At 34.3% G+C, this 18,495-nt stretch overlaps 1 protein-coding gene across 1 annotated transcript; it reads left to right on the top strand.

The window, feature by feature from the left end:
* Positions 1–1,681: 1,681 nt before the first annotated feature.
* On the top strand, positions 1,682–18,279 carry LOC100368637 (caspase-6-like). Its single transcript, XM_002737218.4, has 6 exons — positions 1,682–1,784; positions 7,728–7,824; positions 9,458–9,699; positions 10,645–10,820; positions 12,153–12,309; positions 14,653–18,279. Exons 1-6 carry the CDS (start codon positions 1,745–1,747, stop codon positions 14,895–14,897), a joined length of 957 nt encoding a protein of 318 aa, XP_002737264.2. The 5' UTR covers positions 1,682–1,744; the 3' UTR covers positions 14,898–18,279.
* The last annotated feature ends 216 nt before the right edge of the window (positions 18,280–18,495 follow it).

Here is an 18,495-nt window from a genome sequence, read left to right as displayed (position 1 = left end):
AACTATATAATGAAATTCGATTGAGTGTTGTATAATGTATTTCTGACAAGATATATGAGTAGATACAGAGTGGAATGATAAAGAAGCAGCAAGCTTTACAGTACAATGTAAATTGGCTTTATATAGCCTAGGTAAGATTCCCCTGAACATGTCAAAATAACCCGCTCATTGATCAAAAACTTTATTAGCTCCGCTGTCATCGCAGATAACCCAGCGGAGCTGTTGGTTTTCCTGTGTCCCGTGTGAAGTTTTCCTTTAAACGACTTCTTCTTCAAAAGTACTTGACCAATTACATTCATATTTGTACCAAAGGTACTTGGGGTGGTCCTCTGTCAGATTTGTCAAATTCGTGTCAAAATATAGAAATTTGGATTTTTAGTGAATATTTTTGTCATTTTTGGTAAAAAATGTTATTTTCGACAAGTAGTCCGAAACCGTCAACCACAATGCCACTTTACTGATTCTTGTTCCATGATAATGAAGACAGCGGAGCTATTTCGACCTCAGGTCGCTTGTACTTGATATTTTATCAAGGTGCAACGTGTCTCCTCCCAAGTTCGCACATGAACACAGAAATGTCTTGAATGGCTACAGCTGTGTTTGTTCGCCATTGAAATACATGCATACTATTACTAGAGTGAACTGTACTAATGACCAATGTGAAAGTTGTATATTTTACCATCGCTTTTTGAATTATTCTAATTATTTCGGACGTTTGCAATGTATCGTAAGCTACTTGTTTAGTACCGGTCACATCCTTCTGACATACTCCATGATTCCAAATGTTTACCCCTAATTGTTCGTATGTTCCAGTCTGTAAAGCGCCCTGAAATAAAATCGCAGATATTAACATAATTCATTAATTGATGTGTGAACTCGTATGTTGTTTGTGGCATTATACAAATATGTATGTAATGCACACTTTGAATGCCCGATGCTTGCATCATTGTATTCATAATTTAAACAATAATATACTAGTATTGAATCACGCCAAAAAAGAACAGTTTCCCTCGGAGTTTCGGACCAGATGGGGACGTTTTGTTTGGACACTTGTGTTCACAAACGCAGACTCGTACGTAACCATCATATTTTGAGACAATATTTACTGGAACATTATATCTCGAATTTGAAAGATGTCATTAAAAAATCATAAATAATTTAATCTGATGCACATAGAGACATGGGGAAAAACGACTTAAAATTTATCTGTGATTCAGACATTTTCTATGAGTTACTAAGCAACCTTTACTGCATTTGAAAGTGAATTGCGAATACGATAGTGGATATGCCGTACCAATACTTGTCTAATTGATTACTTGGCGGCCTTTTTCGTTACGAAAATCCTGTGCGATTCGCATGTTTTTCACGTCGCTGAAAGTGTTTAAAAAACGATGTTTTCAATAGACGGAATATTAAAAACAATTTTTACAGTTTTTAAGAGGACACCAGCAATGCTTTTGTAACATGAATAATACAAATATAATTGAAAAATGCGCAAATCTTGTAGAACTTCACAAAAGTTTCACAGGACCAGACATTTTCAGAAAGAATTCGAAATGTACAAATATAGCCTAATAAGTTTGGGAGAATGTGATGGCGCTGTTTTTGCAAAAGGTCATTGGCCGACACTGACCCCATAACTGAATCATTTGACACGGGGATTACTTCCGGGTAAAAGTTCCTTAATTCGGCGCTGGTATTGTTATTTTGTACACTGCCACTCTTCGACCCGCTATTACTCAACATGTCTGATGATACTGGTAAAACGGCAGAAAAGACACCCGGTACGTAATAATGGATATTAAGAACGGGTTGGGGATATCAATGGCAAGTCATACGATTTTTGTCGAGGCGTAGAGGATGTGAAATATTATAATCATCCAGTCCCGAGCAACAGCAACATCAGTACCTGTTATATCTGCGCTGAAATAACCCAGATCGGCGCAGCGTTTCCTTTTCAATTGATGTAACTGTGCTTATAAATGGGGAACTGAATATTTGTATTCGCATGTCTCAAGGTCACCGAATGTTTACTCAAACCATAGACGTACTAAGAGACGACGTCAAAAGATCGATGTCGGATAAAAAACTTAATTCCTTTAGTTTTTTTCCAAACCCCCCTACCCCCCACTGAAACTTAATTGATAAATATTGGTCATGGCGTCAGACTACATTCACCATTAAATACAAATTGATAATCGGACAGTAGTATTGCATAGCAGAGGGTGTCGGGTGGGTGTAAAAAGATTTTACAAATACACCTCATTTGACGCACAGATTTACACTCGAACCAAACCATTTTTCTGTTTTTTTCCTTTTTCGGTTATTTCTGTCCATGATTGGATAGAAAAAAAACGAACTACAAATACTCCAAGATTTTTTTGACTTCATTAAAAAATAAAATCGTTTTTGTCGGATGGAAACTTTTTGAGGTCAAAACCCCCCACCCTCAAACTAAAGGAAATAAGTTTTTTATCCGACATCGTTCTTTTGACGTTGTCCCTAACGTTAATACGTCCATGGTACGTCTCAAACCATTATGAGTATGTACTTTAAACCACACGCGCTCTCGGAACGTTTCTTGGATAATAAAAAGAACCTAAAGTAGGGTCGGTATACTTAGTCAATCTACGTACATCCGATCCTACTTCAGGTCCTTTTTATTACCCAAGAAACATTTCGAGCGCCTGTGGTTTATACTTGCAGGTTGGCCGTAGATGTGAACAACATACATTTGTACTTAGCCCTTCATGAACTGTGTGTCTTGGGTTAGTATCTTAATAATACGGACAGGTGATGTAGGGTCATTGTCCATCATTGTTTTTTTTAGTTAGCTCGATCTATTCAGCACTATACATAGGGCTACCGGTAATCTTTATTTACTATATACGTAAGTCTTTTTTTTGTGTGTAATAGAAAACACAGCATTTGTTATTATTATGATTTTATTCTTTATTGTAATTTTATCTATTGCTACGTTCACACAACAGCATTTTATCGGGGCCAAGTTCGGCTCCAAATAAACCCTCGGGGTTGAACTCTGATAGGGTTGAGCCTCGACATGGCCCCGACCGTGTATACGCAGGGCCCAACTATCGGAGTCCAAGTCAAGCCCTCAATCGTCTTCTTCAACTTGAAGTAACCTCTCATTTCAATTATGGTGGAGACGATATCGATTTGACGAAGAGGTACGCGCCCTAATATCTATTTTGCAGAGTAAGGAAATACTGCGATAGATTGACAGGTCAACGGGAAACAGAAAAATGGCGTACGAAATTATGCGATAAAAACTTGAAAGAAGGACTGAACAGATCCAATGAAAATTGAAGATACTTTTTAAAGACACCAGAGATCAAAATCGTAGAAGCGGTCATGGTAAGGTGACATGTTCCCAGTAGGTTTAGATTGACAACTGTAACACATATCACAGCAGTTGAACAATGACAATAACTTTTAGCGAATAGGCTGTAACACATTTCAGCTGCCGTGTTACCAGTTTATTCGAGATACTACATGTTGTATTACCTAAATCATAACACCAGACTCGATCGTGAGTGTTTTTTTTTATCCCAGATCAACAAAATCGTGGCATGTAAAGAAACAACACAAGCTTGACACCAATATTGTTTTCAGCCATGTTTTTTTTTTCAAACTAATTATTCAAGGGCACTTTTCCGTTAGGCTCTGACCGAACTGAATCGAACTATTGCAGATCTGCGCTCTCGTTCGGCTCCAAACCGTATAAACGCATTGGAAATAATCTCCTGTCAATCGGTGGGAGGAGCAGCAGTTCGGCTCCAGTAGAATGCTGCCGTGTGAACATAGCATATATCTCAACAGAGATTCGATAACAATGAAGTTATTATTATACTACAATTACTGGTATACTAGTATTTATTGGGTTAGCTGGGACCCCCTCCACATGGTATGTTAATATGAAAACATCATAAATGGCCGTAGTGAATATAATTATAATAATATAAAATAAATAGATTGACTTGGATTACTTCCCCTTGAGAAAATGTGAGTCATCTCAAAATTAGAATATTCTGTGGCCCTGATCCCATGTGACTTTTCATTCACTACGTGTATACCTTATACTTCAATAATAATTTTACACAGTCGTTAGTGGAGTTAGGTATAGTAACTGAACACTGCATGAATCAGACTATTTATTAATGAGATGTTACTAGCATGGTACCTAGCTTAAGGTAATATACTGGTAATACAAATAATAATCTTTATTGAAACCTTATCCTGGTCTTGGTATCTTGGTAGAGAAAAAAATAATGTACAATGACAGAGAGAAAAAACAAACAAAATTATCAAAAACAAAAATGAGAAAAAGAATGATTTGATTTCCCTATTTGTTGGTTGGTTGAGGCAGCTGGCATTTCAGAATTTTGTCTTGTCTCATTCTGAAACAAGGTAAAAAAAGTAGACACGTCATGGAATGTAAGGTGGGTGTGGCACATTATAACAGACTATGTATCGACTGCTTACTCAGAGGAAGTTAGACAGTCCTAGTCAATATAAACCCAGATTCTCCCTACTTTGGGGTATACATGAATGTGGGAGCCAGGACGCCAACTTTTTTGGGCACCGCCAGCCAATGGTAGCTGTGGTTTCACACACCTCTGTTGATAATTAGTACCAAGGAACGTAAATCGCGGAACTTATCTCTAAATTATGACGTACTTCCACTCACATATGGAGCTAAAAATCTTTTTTTTTTAGCTCCATGACTCGCCCCAACCTAACATTGACAAATAAAGAAACACTTGCAACTCAAATACGATTGTTATCGATGGCCACAGACCACGGTTACTATCCGTCAACTGGCTAATTGGGTGAATTTTGTGCCTGTTTTCTGGATAATATCAAGTTTGTTAACGATTATGTCAACTGCTACAAACAATTAACACAGTTACTAAATATTCTCAGCTTCATATTTCAGAATACACTACATCATAACACAGTCTTGTATGTCGTCAAACTATTCTCTAAATGAGGTATTTATGTTGTTTTCACGTTTTCTTTTCTCTTTTTTTAGCGTCTTAATTTTCTTGTACGCTAACAAATCTAAAGCTGGTCTCAAACACGGTCTCATTCCCTGTCTATGTGGCATTCGAGAGTCTCTAAATCGGTCTCAAATGCCATCTTCCTCTGTGGGAGAGTCTCAAAAACATACTTTGAGGAAGATTATTCCTATAGTTATCCCACATACATGTACATGAGGAGGGGGGGGGGTCAGTTGAATTGTGCATTATAATGGTTTAATCAATGACTGCCATTAGAAAATTTATAGAATGTCGTGATACCACTGGGTCTCACCCAGCAGGTCATAAATTATTGTTTAAGCATAATTTAACTAATAACTAGCTTCAAACCACCTTAAACTAGGTTAAACTACCGTCAAAAATGACAGATTACTGAGGTATACAAATCAGTCTATAAAAGTTCCATACTTGTATCATAGGTTAATACTGCAAAGAATAAGTTATTGAAATTATTGATGACATCAACATTCACTTTAAAAATGCAAGTTTTTATGAAAAAGCAAAGCCAGCTAGGAAATTAAGTTAAGCTCCGGAAAGAGTGCCCTCCAGCACTCCCCATTTAATTGTACATGCCCCTCCTAAGGACATCTATAGTTATCTAGAGGGGGCATATATAAATAAATTGGGTAACTGGGAGTGAGTGTTAGTGTTAGAGTTAGGGTTAGGGATGGGGGTACAAAAGGAACTCTTCATCTGCACTGTACCACAGATAGGTATTATATAACTTAGATAACCATAGTTCAATCTGAGGTCATACAAATCCTGTTATCATATTTCAATTCTACATATGTGCATTGTAAATTATTTGCTGTTCTAAGAATACCGTATACTAAATCATGGTTACTAAAAAAGACCGTGATTAAATTGCACATATATTTTTATAGTATGCACTGTGCTAGTTTTCACCTTTTACTGATGAAATGAAAAAAATGATTATGCATCCAACAAATGTTGTGTTTTAACATCATCAGGGATTTGTTTTTGTCACATACGACTTGTTTATCACTTCCGTGTGACTGAGAATGTTCTAGAACCGTACTGTGTCTGGGTGGAATTTTTAGAAGTTGGTTGAATAGGTAATAGGACACTGTAGAAGGCAATAGAAGGTAATGGAACATTCTAGAAATTTGTAGTAAGTTCCAGACTCATTATGTATGCTGATGTAATGGTCTATTTATAGACAGTGTGGGTATATATAGGGGAGTTGTTCAGCACTGAGATCAGATCGGAGATCTCGTTGAATTGTATTAGAGTTTAAGTATCTAGTTATTGGAGTAGTGGAGTTTTACCGCGTTATTGTACTTGATGTTTGCAGAGTATAATAATACCAGTACCAGTTGAAACCTCATCTGTTGGCTCCGTGTTCGTATTTTATCATCGCCGTCAGGGAAGTCTTTCTGTTACTGTTGCCATTTTGGTATTTGAACCATCACACCTGTACTATACCAATTACGGTAATATTACGTTGCGTGTGACAGTTTTTCAGATTATATTTGACTATATTTTCGTGGATTCATCCAATTTGGTTGGAAGATATCTTAAGTTTGTAGTAGAGGTTTCACACTAATTATTTTCACAGAAGAATTGTTTTAAACCATATCAAACTATATATTCTAGGAGAGGTCATAATTCACTGTAATTAAAAATCAGTGTTACATTAGATACAACCTTCATGTGGTCATGTGACTGCCAAGTAAATAAATCTTTTGTTGAAAACTCAAATAAATACTGTGAAGAAAGAAATACCACAATTTATTTTTACAGAAAAATGTTGAATAAAACATAAGAAACATGAAAGTCACAGCAATTTTAGATTATTTTTTGGCATTCTCTCCAGAAAAACTTTGTTCGTTTTTACATTCAGATAGTGAAATCTTTAGAATGCATAAATTTAAAAAAACAAAAACGCTATGACTGTTATGTTCATATATACTACATCTCCAATCACATCAGGTAAGCATCTAAAAATGTTCTGAAATTATTTCATACTCGACAGTGTGATTTATTGATTATTCGAAATACATGGAGATGTGCAAATTTAGTAATTCTAACAGTTTGAGCACTGTTTTAAGCATGTACTATTCATGATACAGCTCAGAAATGTTCATAGAATACTGTGGAATACTTTATTTTCGCTGGAATTCATTTTCGCTGAAAAGGCTTTTTGGGCGTTTTGCTTGGAATTTATTTTCACTGATTTTTCATGAGTTTAATGTGAAATATAGGAAAAAAAGTATATTCGCTGGATTTTATTTTCACGGAATCATCCCTTCAGCGAAAATAGCGAAAATAAATTCCAAGCGAAAATAAAGTATTCTACAGTAATTAGGTATACTTAGAGATTCTATAAAATATTAAAAGTTCATGCCAAAAAAAAAAAAAAATATGTTACCTGTCAGCACATGCATCAGTTCAAAAAGGCAAGGCTCATTTGTCTGGTTTCTGGCAAAATATTGTAGAAATACATGCAGAAATGACAACAAGAAAAAGACTTTTTAAAAAAAAAAAATCTCAGAACCAGAATCAAATCTTTTTTTTTTCACCTTCCAATATTTTCTATGATATCTGGCGGTAATCAGCATCGTGTCACCTTTATAATTCGTGGTAAATAAAAAAAACTTATTATTATGCAGTTTCATCAGGTTTATTTTTATCTTTCTTTCCCAGATGCAAGTAATGATAGTGATGGTTTGGATACGTCTATTGATGCCAGGGGATCTGCTAGGATTGCTGCAAGGTCCCGCATGACTGGAATCAGTGCAGGGTGAGTCAGCATGCATGTCATCACTGTTTAATCTGACATGGCTTTGATAAATATGATGTATGTGTCAGATAACAAATACAACAATAACGCTATTTGCAAGATATTCAGGTCAGAAATTGTTTGCAACAATTGTTTGCACATCACTGAGCATGTGTTTTTTCATCTGTGATTGATTTTTTTCGGCTACGATTGAGGTTCGGCCACGATTGAGGTTCGGCCACGATTGACTGTTTGGCTGCAATTGAGGTTCGGCTACGATTGAGGTTCGGCCACGATTGAGGTTTGGCTGCGATTGAGTTTTCAGGTGTGATCAAGGTTTTCAGCAGTGTCATGAAATCCATTGAATGTAAACGAAAACTGAGTATATCACTGCGTACAAGATTTTATATTTTCGATAATAATTCAGTCAGATGTACAATGTAATTACTGTTTTTTGTTCATCACAATAAATATGTTAAAAACTTTAAAATACTGAAAACTTTAATGGTTAGTGTGTCAACCAAGTAGCGAGAGGATTGTAGATTTAGTTCCTGTAGACGACTGACAGAGTACATTTCATTCACTTGTTAGGCTTGCGGCATTCATAGTTGTACATGTAATTCAAAAACTAGTTCGGTTAGATCCCGAAAAAGATATTCATGTTTCTTGTCACTATGCGCATCAGTTAAAAACTCCCATGTCACAGGATTTTTTTTTCAGTTTGTAAAAGAAAAATTTGGTTTCATGAAAAATCATAAATTCAATGACAAAAATGAAAAAGAAAATCTACATTTTATGAATCTTTTGTAAAATTTCAAGTGTAACATTGTTGCCTGTAATATGAATCAACCATGCTTAGTACAATAGTACAAAACTGAAGCTGGTGTACAATGAATCATGCCTCAATAAATTCCTCACTACCCAAAAATCGATAAACTGTATCTTAAGAACAAACTCTTTTGGAGGGACATACAAGTAGTTTGTTATGGTGGAGTGTTCCTTGTACATTGTAATGAAGATTATATTACTGATACTATTAGTGGGAGACATAAGATGTTTATTATAAAAAAAGTTACAGTGTACATATAAATGCTCTGTGCCAAATGTGATGGCAATAGTACATTTACGACTGATTAATTTGACAAATTTTGGATATATCTGTAACCTAAGTTCAGCATAATTTAGCCATAATCGCTTGAAATGTACATAGACTCATGGGTAATAAACATTATCAAAGGGCTTCAATATCTAATGAAATCTTCTTCTTTGGATTTTATTGTATTAACACAAGTGTGCCCTCTAATATACTGTGTTTTTTGATTTTTGTGAGTTAAAAAAGAAAAATAGAAATTTGCACTTCAACGATGCACAGCAGTGTTACACATTGCACAGTAACATTCCTCGTTTGATTTATCAAGCGTGGGGGTACAATAATTTGGTGTCCTCCCTTTTGTTGTTTTGTTGTTACCTAATTATTTTTAGAGAATTTTTTTTTCTATGAATCAAGTTGTATCAATAATGAGACTTTCTGGTCGCTTGTGTTAGTGACGTGTCAAATTGCCTTAGAGGGCGTACTAGATCTTAAGGATGAATGATTTATGAATAATTTATCATTTTTTTTAATATATCACTTCTTCATTGTGTTCTTTTTCAGGATCAGGTCATTGGGATTGATGGACAAAGATGTACTCGATGCATACAACATGAACCACGGGACGAGAGGACATGCACTTATATTCAACCATGAAAACTTTCACTGGAGTGTAGGAATGAATAGAAGAGCCGGAACGCAGATTGACGCAGACAATTTGAATGATAGATTTCGTGAACTGGGTTTCACTACTCATGTACATCAAGACGTCAGTACTGTTAGGGTCAGAGAGATTATATTTGAAGGTAATTACGCTATACTGCAAGTATTCTGATTTAGGTATCGCTATTGGGAAATTTTCAGTCTTACAAGACACTTAAAATAGAGTTAGAGTCCATTTTAGCTTTTTCGTAGTCGCTGGCGCTTATTTACATTACACAATGCTTAGTGTGAATGGGTGAATGGCTAAACTCTGTTTCGACAATGAGCTGTTATCACCATGAAAAGTGTTAAATACTTCTTCAATGCTCAGTTTGTCTTTCAAAAATTAATAATTTGCTGTTTTTCCAACAAAATCAACTTGTGTATGCTGAATTCGCATCAAGTATTTGCAATGAAGCTGTTAAATTTTACTTGTAATTCATAACAAATCAATAAACTAATCTTTAGCTCGGCTGTCAACACAGCAGAGCTGTTCATATTACTAATTGTCCGTCGGCGTCCGGTGTCCAGCAACTGGCGTCCGGCGTTCGTCGTCGTCAACTTTACAATTTTAACTTCTTCGCAACCGCAGAATGTTTTCAAATTTGATATGCAAGTACCTTGGATGGCTCTTTCTCAGATTTGTTCATTTCATGTCAAAATCTCAAATTCTCTATTTTTGGTGAATATTTTTGTCATATTTGGTAAAAAGTGATATTTTTGACTTCTTGTTGAAAGTTTGATTGCTTTGAAACTATACATATTGTTCATTTTCTAATGATATCTTCAGTTCCCAATTGAAATGTGCATTGATAACAGCAGAGCTATATCAGCCGACAGGCTGCTTGTTTGTACCTTATTATATTTTCTTCTTTTATTTTTTCTAAGATTCGAACAAAAAAGTGAAAGTAAAAAACTGATGCACACGTTTTTAATAATATTTTACCTTAATGATTAAAAATTGTGTTTGTTACGGTGAAATTATTATTCAAATACTGATAAAGTTTACTATGATATGTTATCAGACTTCACTGTATCTTTGTTTACAGCCGCCCGTGACGACCACTCAAACTATGATGCTTTCATCTGTGTCTTTCTAAGTCACGGTGATGACGGTATTATTTACGCTCATGATGGCGTTCTTCGGTTACAGGATTTGATGAATCAGTTTAGGGGTGATGTATGTCCATCTTTAGCTGGAAAACCAAAGATTTTTTTCATACAAGTGAGTATTCAGTGTATGATTTGATATATTCTGACAATTCTAACTTGTAAGCTTCGCTACTTATCATATAATTGTCCGTCGCCACCCACGTCAACTTTTTAATTTTTTGACTTCTTCTTTTGATACTTGATGTATAATGTACCTTGGGTAGACCTCTCTTAGATTTGTTCATTTTGTGATGATATCTTTAATTCTCTAATTTTGGTGAATATTTTTGTCATTTTTGGTAAAAAGTGATATTTTCGACTTCTTGTTAAAAACCGCAAGTCCAATTGCTTTGATATTACATATATAGGTACTACATGTGGACCTCTCTCAGATTTGTTCATTTTGTGATGATATCTTTAATTCTCTAATTTTGGTGAATATTTTTGTCATTTTTGGTAAAAAGTTGTATTTTCAATTTCTTGTTGAAAACCACAAGTCAGATTGCTTTATATGTAGGTACCTCTCTCAGATTTGTTCATTTTGTGATATCTTCAATTTTTTAATTGAAATGTGCATTGCTAAACAGCGGAGTTATCTCAGCTGAGAGTCAGCTTTTTCATGGAGCTAGAGAGAAAATGGGAAAAAACAACTTTCACTAAAGGGAGAGGGTGCTATTCATATTATGTTGGCACACCTTTACCACTAAAATCGAGTATTCTTATTCAAACCAATGTAAATTGTTGAAATTAAGAACACAATATTTTGACACAAATTGTACTGAGGTATGGATGCCTATATTTTACATTACTAGAAGTTGTTAATTTCAGTATCATACCAGTTGCTGAACCAAGTTGATCAAGCTTTGGCTCAGATACAAATAATTTCACAAAGGAAATATAATGTTAAATCAGTCCCATGCTTTTCAAACATTCAGTAGTGGTGAAACTTAGTGTGAGCAGTCTATGGAACAAATTCACTCTAGTTGACTATATTATGCAAATAATTATGATCAATTTAGACATCTAGGCTTTTTCATCACCTGGCAACCATCACCAGTGAAAACAAAAGTGTAAAACTCTCAGAAAACTGTAATTTGGGCTCTTGAACAGTGTTACAAGATTAACCCTACATTTGCAACATATGTAAATTTGGTTGTTGAGTTTATGCTGTTTTCTCAGCTTTAGCTGTTTTCATTGGTTATTCATGAAATACATGGTACAGTGGTGTGCGTCTTAGCAACGTAGATTCTGTGTCGTAGCCCCGCCCACAAGAATATCAGGAATGTGTGCTCTACTTCGCAACAAATAATTGAAATTGAGTTTTTCACAGTTGTAGTAACATCTTATCCTCATGTTATCCTTATTCCAAATCCACGAAATTTAGTTAAAGTCTTATACATTGTAGGCATGCCGAGGGGATCAACATGAAATTGGTGTTGATGCGCCAGATGAGCCGGATTCTGGTCCTATGCCAGATGAGCGAATGACTGTGGCAGATGCCGGAACACAACCTACTATACCTGCTGGTGCCGACTTCCTAGTTGCTTATTCTGTTACACAAGGTGAGTGAAAAGAAATGATTCTTTTGATATATTTATTCTTTAATATGTACACTTTACCCCCAAACTGTGTCGCTGGATGCAGCAAGAACGCTAAATATTACTGATAAATATGACCAATCAGAGACCGGTACCAGAACGAGGCTGCATATCAGTTTCAGTGCGTCAACTTTATTACTGTTCGATTATGTTCTTCTTTTGGAGTTTTCACGAGCTCACGAGCTCAAGAATGTAGTTTTTTGTATTGTTCTAAACTTTATTCAGTTGACAATAAATGGGTTAGATGAGTTACATACTACGAGACGTTGCGTTATCCATAAGTCTACAGATTGAACCTGCTCGGTGACGCCTGATAAATTACAGCTCGGTCATCAAGCCACAAACTGGGTGGCTTTCCCTTTCCACAAAATTTTAAGTATGTCATTGTCATAATTTAGTAATTAAAAAAATGTACTAAAGTTACTCATATTGCACACAAATTTTGTAAGTTATTTAAGCTAGATTTAAGCTAGCTATTTTACACATCATGTATAGGTTGTATGGGATCAATATTGAATTTGATGGGTCATAACAACAATCACTTTTTTATCAAAGACCAGATTATTGATAGTAAGTCACCTCCGTTGATGCTGCAGGTTCCGTTCTTTCAACACCGATCTGAACTTCGAATGTTTTGAATCAATTGTTGGTCATCACGTATTTTACGAGTTTTTGAATCGTTTTAGTAGTTTCTTTACTAAATAATGATAAACAAACTTAAAAATAATGTAGAAATAAACTGGCCCAAAAATTGCGTAAATCTGCAATCAGTTTACGCTGCTAGTTCCTGGATCGGAAAGCGTTCTACATGTGATTTTATTGCGTTCAAGGATGTTCTATTTCAAACTAAAATTACACTGGAAATTTTGAACATCAAACACAAATTTGATTATCATTATTATGTGTTAATTTCTGCTGCTCCAAAGATTGAATTATGTATGACATTAATGTTTCACTCCCTAAACAATATTTCACTAAAATATGTGATTAAAAAGCAACTTAAATTGGAAAAAGAATTATTAAGTTTCGTGTATAAACACTAGTGTAAAGAGGCGGCGGAGCGCTATTTTAGCCAAAATCGGGTAGTAAGGCGTTGTATGACACAGGTATGTGCTGAGACATGCAGCACTTCCTGTGACGACACAACGAGTCACCTCTCTAAAGCCATTTTGAGGTATCACGGATTTTTAATACGTTAAGGATGCAATCGAAAAATGGAGTTCATAGAAAAAAAATTGACTTTTTCTGAAAAAAGGTTTTGTAATATCAAAACATATCGTTATTGTGAAAATAAGGCATGAATTTATTGATTTAATTGTATATAAATGGCACTGAATGCCATCTACACGTTCTCCGAAAATCTCTAGTATGTCCTCTGCATCATCATTTTCAAATACAACCTTGTCGATGTGTTTTGCCAGAATCAATAATGATACTTTGCGATTCTTTCCATAAGTACCTTATAATTATAAATATTTTGATCCTATCAGTTGATGTCTGTAATTCAGAACAGGAAATTGTTCAAATTTGTGAAAATTAGTCAACATGTCAGCCATCTTGGAAACATGTTTATTGTTCCAGTTTTGTTTTGCATGTTCTATTAAGCAAGGTAGTAAGTATGCAGCTGTTTGATGCAATACAACAAAAGCTATGGTGAAAAATCTCTGATAATTAAGTCATAGAAATGCACAATGCCAATGTATACAATTTTTTAAAAAACTTCCAAAAACATCCCATCATATAGTTACTCCAATCATGTTTCAGAAATTTGTAAAATCTTTCGGCATTCATGAAAGTAGGCTTAAATGATATCAAATATGAAGTTATCACGAGGATACCGCAAAGTATGTACAAAGACAGTATAGTACAGTATAGACAGACTCATAGTATAGGTCGATGTGACTGTGCTGTCTGAGTGCATACTTTTATGAGCCTCATAATAAACATAGTATTGTACATCTTCTCGATATGAAAGTGTTAAGACCAGAACTGAGTAAGTTGGTGAAAGTTAGTGAACATTCTTGTTATGAACTAAGAGCCCTATGCTAATGCTATAAAGCTAAATGTTCCATATTTAGAATTCCTATGTCCTAATAAGGTACAATGTAGATATCCATTGAAAACTAACAATTACAGTTGGGCCAAAGCATATACACAAAGCAGGATGCTAGTACATTGAAAAAAAAACTTCTGCAAACAAGCTGCTCTCTGATTGGTCAGGCTGTCAAGTGTTTGAGTTGGGTAGCCAATCAGGCACAATCTTGTAAGAGTTTTGTATTGACAGATGTCAATTCTTCTTCATTACAGGTTATTTTTCTCACCGTGATACACACTATGGTTCTTGGTTTGTTCAAGCTTTATCTTACATATTGGCCACCTATGGAAACGAATTAGAAATCTGTGAGATGTTGTCAATGGTAAACAGAATGGTATCGCAGCGACAAGTAGAGAGAGCAGTAGACCAAGAAATGATTGGCAAAAAACAAGTTCCATGTTTCCTATCCATGTTAACTAAAAAACTTTATTTCCCTAGGAAAGTACATCATACCTAAAGCGAATGTAGATAACTAACACACAATAGATATATTGCATGCTGTACTATGTCCTACACTGTATACTTTGCTGTACCATTTAGTGCATACATCAAATAACAAAATCTTTCTACGGCATTTGTTAAATATCTATTAAAATGACCTCATATTAATACATGTGAGCAGCAGTAATATATCTGTAGATATCAGCATTCAGTGTAAGCTCGCTAAATATGTCATTGCCGCATGATATCTTTGCCATGTGACTGCATCATAATTTTAATTCTTTGCTTTCTTTTTCGTCAGTTTTGAACAAAAAATTTTATTCTACTTTTGCCTTGATTTTTAATACAAGATACCTTTCTATCTGTCTGTCTGTGGGGTGTGTCTGTGGGTATGTGCAGGTGTGTCTGTGTGTCTGCATGGTTGTCTGTATCTATGTGTCTGTTTGTCTGCATGGTTGTCTGTTTCTATGTGTCTGTTTGTCTCTAACTTACTGCCACTGCAGTTTCTCCTGCATTCCTGTATGTATTCATTGTAAGCATGTAACATTGGTAATGAAATGGAACTTGGTACACTTGAATATCAGTGTGGTACAAGATGGAATTTTTGAAAAATTGGTGCATATTAATTAGCTAATCTGCATGTCAATAAATGTAAGCAAACTTCATAGCTTTAATACTACCGGGGTAGTACTATTATTACAGTTTTCATCACAGAAGCTTGTACAGTTTCAGTTTCAATTAGGTATTATTTTTTGCAAGATATTATCGCTGCTCAAGTGAAAATTCTAAGCCCTCATTAAAGAACTAATTCCTTCATATAAATAAAATCCTGTGACAACAACTTATATATGTATACAGCAAATGTATAACTACTATTGCATTAAAAAATTTAAGATAGCAATAGGGAAAATTTATCTGTGATTCAGACATTCTCTAAAAGTTACTAAGCATGCTACTATAACAACTTATATATTTTCTGAAAGCTTAGATATAGGTGAACAAGGTAGTGCATACAAATGTTTATGGAATTACCTGACTTTTAATTTAGCTATTATGCTTTTTTCGGCTATTCCGACTATTCTTGACTATTCCAACTTTTGAAAACAGTTTTTTGAAAACTTTCAGTCATGCGAATTCATAATTCATTCTTTTTGTATATCTGTTTTTTAGCCATAACTGATTAACTACAGACATGCTAATGACAACAGGTTTATTATAATTCAGTTATTACCATCCATTGTAGCCAACACTTGCCAGCATAGAAATTTGTTTTTAATTTTATTAAAGCGGGGGAGTTGTCATCTGTGCATGCGTCAGATGGCCATAGCATGTCATTGTTTCTAACAAGCGTCTACCCATGAGCCTTTGCATTTTTAGCGTGTGTTGTTATCGTTGATTGGGACTCAATTCCAGCACATGTGCAGGTGACAACCCTCCCGCTTTAACTTATGCAAATATTCAATTAAAAGTAAATTCACCAAGTACTGAAAATAATTGAATAAACAAACATAGAAAACATGATAAAAACATTATCTAAAACATAAATCAAAAGCTTTTTAATATTGAAGACATTAATAATGTTCATGTACATTACTGAAATTGTCATCATCTGTCATTTTTTACAGATTGAAACCTACATCTTTTTTCATATATTTTGTTTTCATTTGCATAAATGCAGAAAGTAGGAAGTTATGTCCATTTCGTGCAAAGTTATCACCCAAAAAATATAGAAAAAATACATAAAAACTAGGTGGCATGCTGTACCACAATCCTTGTAGGAAACACTTTTGCAGACAAAGTGTTAATAAGTGTACATCACTAAAAATACTGTAAATGCGTTAATTATTCAAAGGTTTTTAATTTCGTTATTTTCGCTGATAAGTAAAATCCAATGAATTAAATCTCTGTGAACTTGTAAAATAAAAATAACACCCATTGTTTCTGTTACAAATTCCTGAAATTAAAACATTTTGTATGTTTAACCATAGGACTACTTTCCATTAATGTAAATTATTGCTGTACTTCAATTTCCTCATGACTGCCTCAAAACTGAATATGAATAAGTCGTGCAAGAAAATGCTAGAATTACATCTAAAACTCGTGTATTAACTATTTAATAACTACATGTATTAAGGTAGCTGGATAGTCTTTTTGCTTTCTTACAAATCAAAATACAACTTGAAAGCTATTCTCAACAACCAGAAGAACCAAACAGCAACAAAGTAGTGCTACCCACCAAATAACTATTTTGATTTTAGCAAACCAAAGTTGTTCACAATCAAAAATGGAAGAACATATTTGTAAATCTGTATTTTCGACAAAGATATTCCTTGTTTTAACAATTGCAGTTGGTTAGAATAAAAATTAATAAATATGAAAAGAAAGTTCCAATTCCAATTGATTTTTTAGTTGAACAGTGTTTTTTTGGTTGATTTCAGGAGACTTCCTCTTCCCTTGGAAATATTCATTGTTTATATCATATACTGTAGAATACTTTATTTTCGCTTGGAATTTATTTTCTCTATTTTCACTGAAGGGATGATTCCGTGAAAATAAAATCCAGCGAATATGCTTTTTTTCCTATATTTCACATTCAACTCATCATAAATCAGTGAAAATAAATTCCATACAGAACTCCCGAAAAATTTCTTTTCAGCGAAAATTAATTCCAGCGAAAATAAAGTATTCCACAGTATATAGGTGTTTGTAATTGACCAACACCTACTTGTGCTTGTAGTTATGTTTGACAATCATGAATAATAATGTACTTAAATAGTTCACAAAGATAACAAAAACATGTGCGCTTGTTATGAGAGAAGAAAAACATGCGTTTTTTTTCATAGGAAAAAAAAATTGTTTTTTAACAAAATATTTAATTTTTGCAAAACAAATGCATACAAAACAGACTATTTTGCTATATCTAACGCATAATTAATGTGCAATAATTCTGTACTATTTGCATATTAAATTAATTATTAATCAATCATAAATGAAGTTTGAACAATATGTTTACATAGTTTAATTTTTGCTGAAACTACTGGACAGTTTTGATGTCCTTGACTGAGAAGTAATGTTTGTGCTGATTGAGTCAGTTCAGAATTATGCAAATGAAGCAATATTATATGCGTTATTTTGCCTAGAGATTATGAACACTGGTGGTTATCTGTAAAATTTAAGAGTAGAGTTTTTATTTTTTAACTAGTGTTTAAACAGGAAAGTGTTTATCATGTGATTTATTAGAGGCTTTCAGTTTTGTTAAAATTTACCTCATTTTGTACAGATTATGTAGTTTTTTTCCTCTTTTTTTTATGAAAAAAATAGTGTATTTTAATTTTCTCTCAGCTATTTATGCATTGTTACCCAACAATTGGCAAAGCTGAATAAATAACGTGCTTGCAGTCTATGTGTGTTTTTTTATCCCTTCTCACAAATTTATTCCGGTTTCCAACAATTCTTCAAAATTAAATTATTCTCGGGGTGAACATCCCGGGATTTTCACCGCCTGACAACCATCCAAAGACTGAAAACTCTCAGAAAATGGTACTTTGTGGTATAGTTGTTGAGACTTCCCTGAACAAGATTACCCCTGCATGTGTAACATAACGTATATAAAT

The sequence above is a fragment of the Saccoglossus kowalevskii genome, chromosome 19 (assembly GCF_978046115.1).
Source record: "Saccoglossus kowalevskii chromosome 19, keSacKowa6.1, whole genome shotgun sequence".
NCBI lineage: Eukaryota > Metazoa > Hemichordata > Enteropneusta > Harrimaniidae > Saccoglossus > Saccoglossus kowalevskii.
This window is presented reverse-complemented; position numbering and strand designations above follow the sequence as displayed.

Bases quoted from the DNA above. Each gene is read 5' to 3' on its own strand.
- LOC100368637 (XM_002737218.4), top strand. From the start codon at position 1,745: ATGTCTGATGATACTGGTAAAACGGCAGAAAAGACACCCG. The intron at 1,785-7,727 runs GTACGTAATAAT...TTTCTTTCCCAG, and splicing joins AACGGCAGAAAAGACACCCG to ATGCAAGTAATGATAGTGAT. The intron at 12,310-14,652 runs GTGAGTGAAAAG...TCTTCATTACAG, and splicing joins TGCTTATTCTGTTACACAAG to GTTATTTTTCTCACCGTGAT.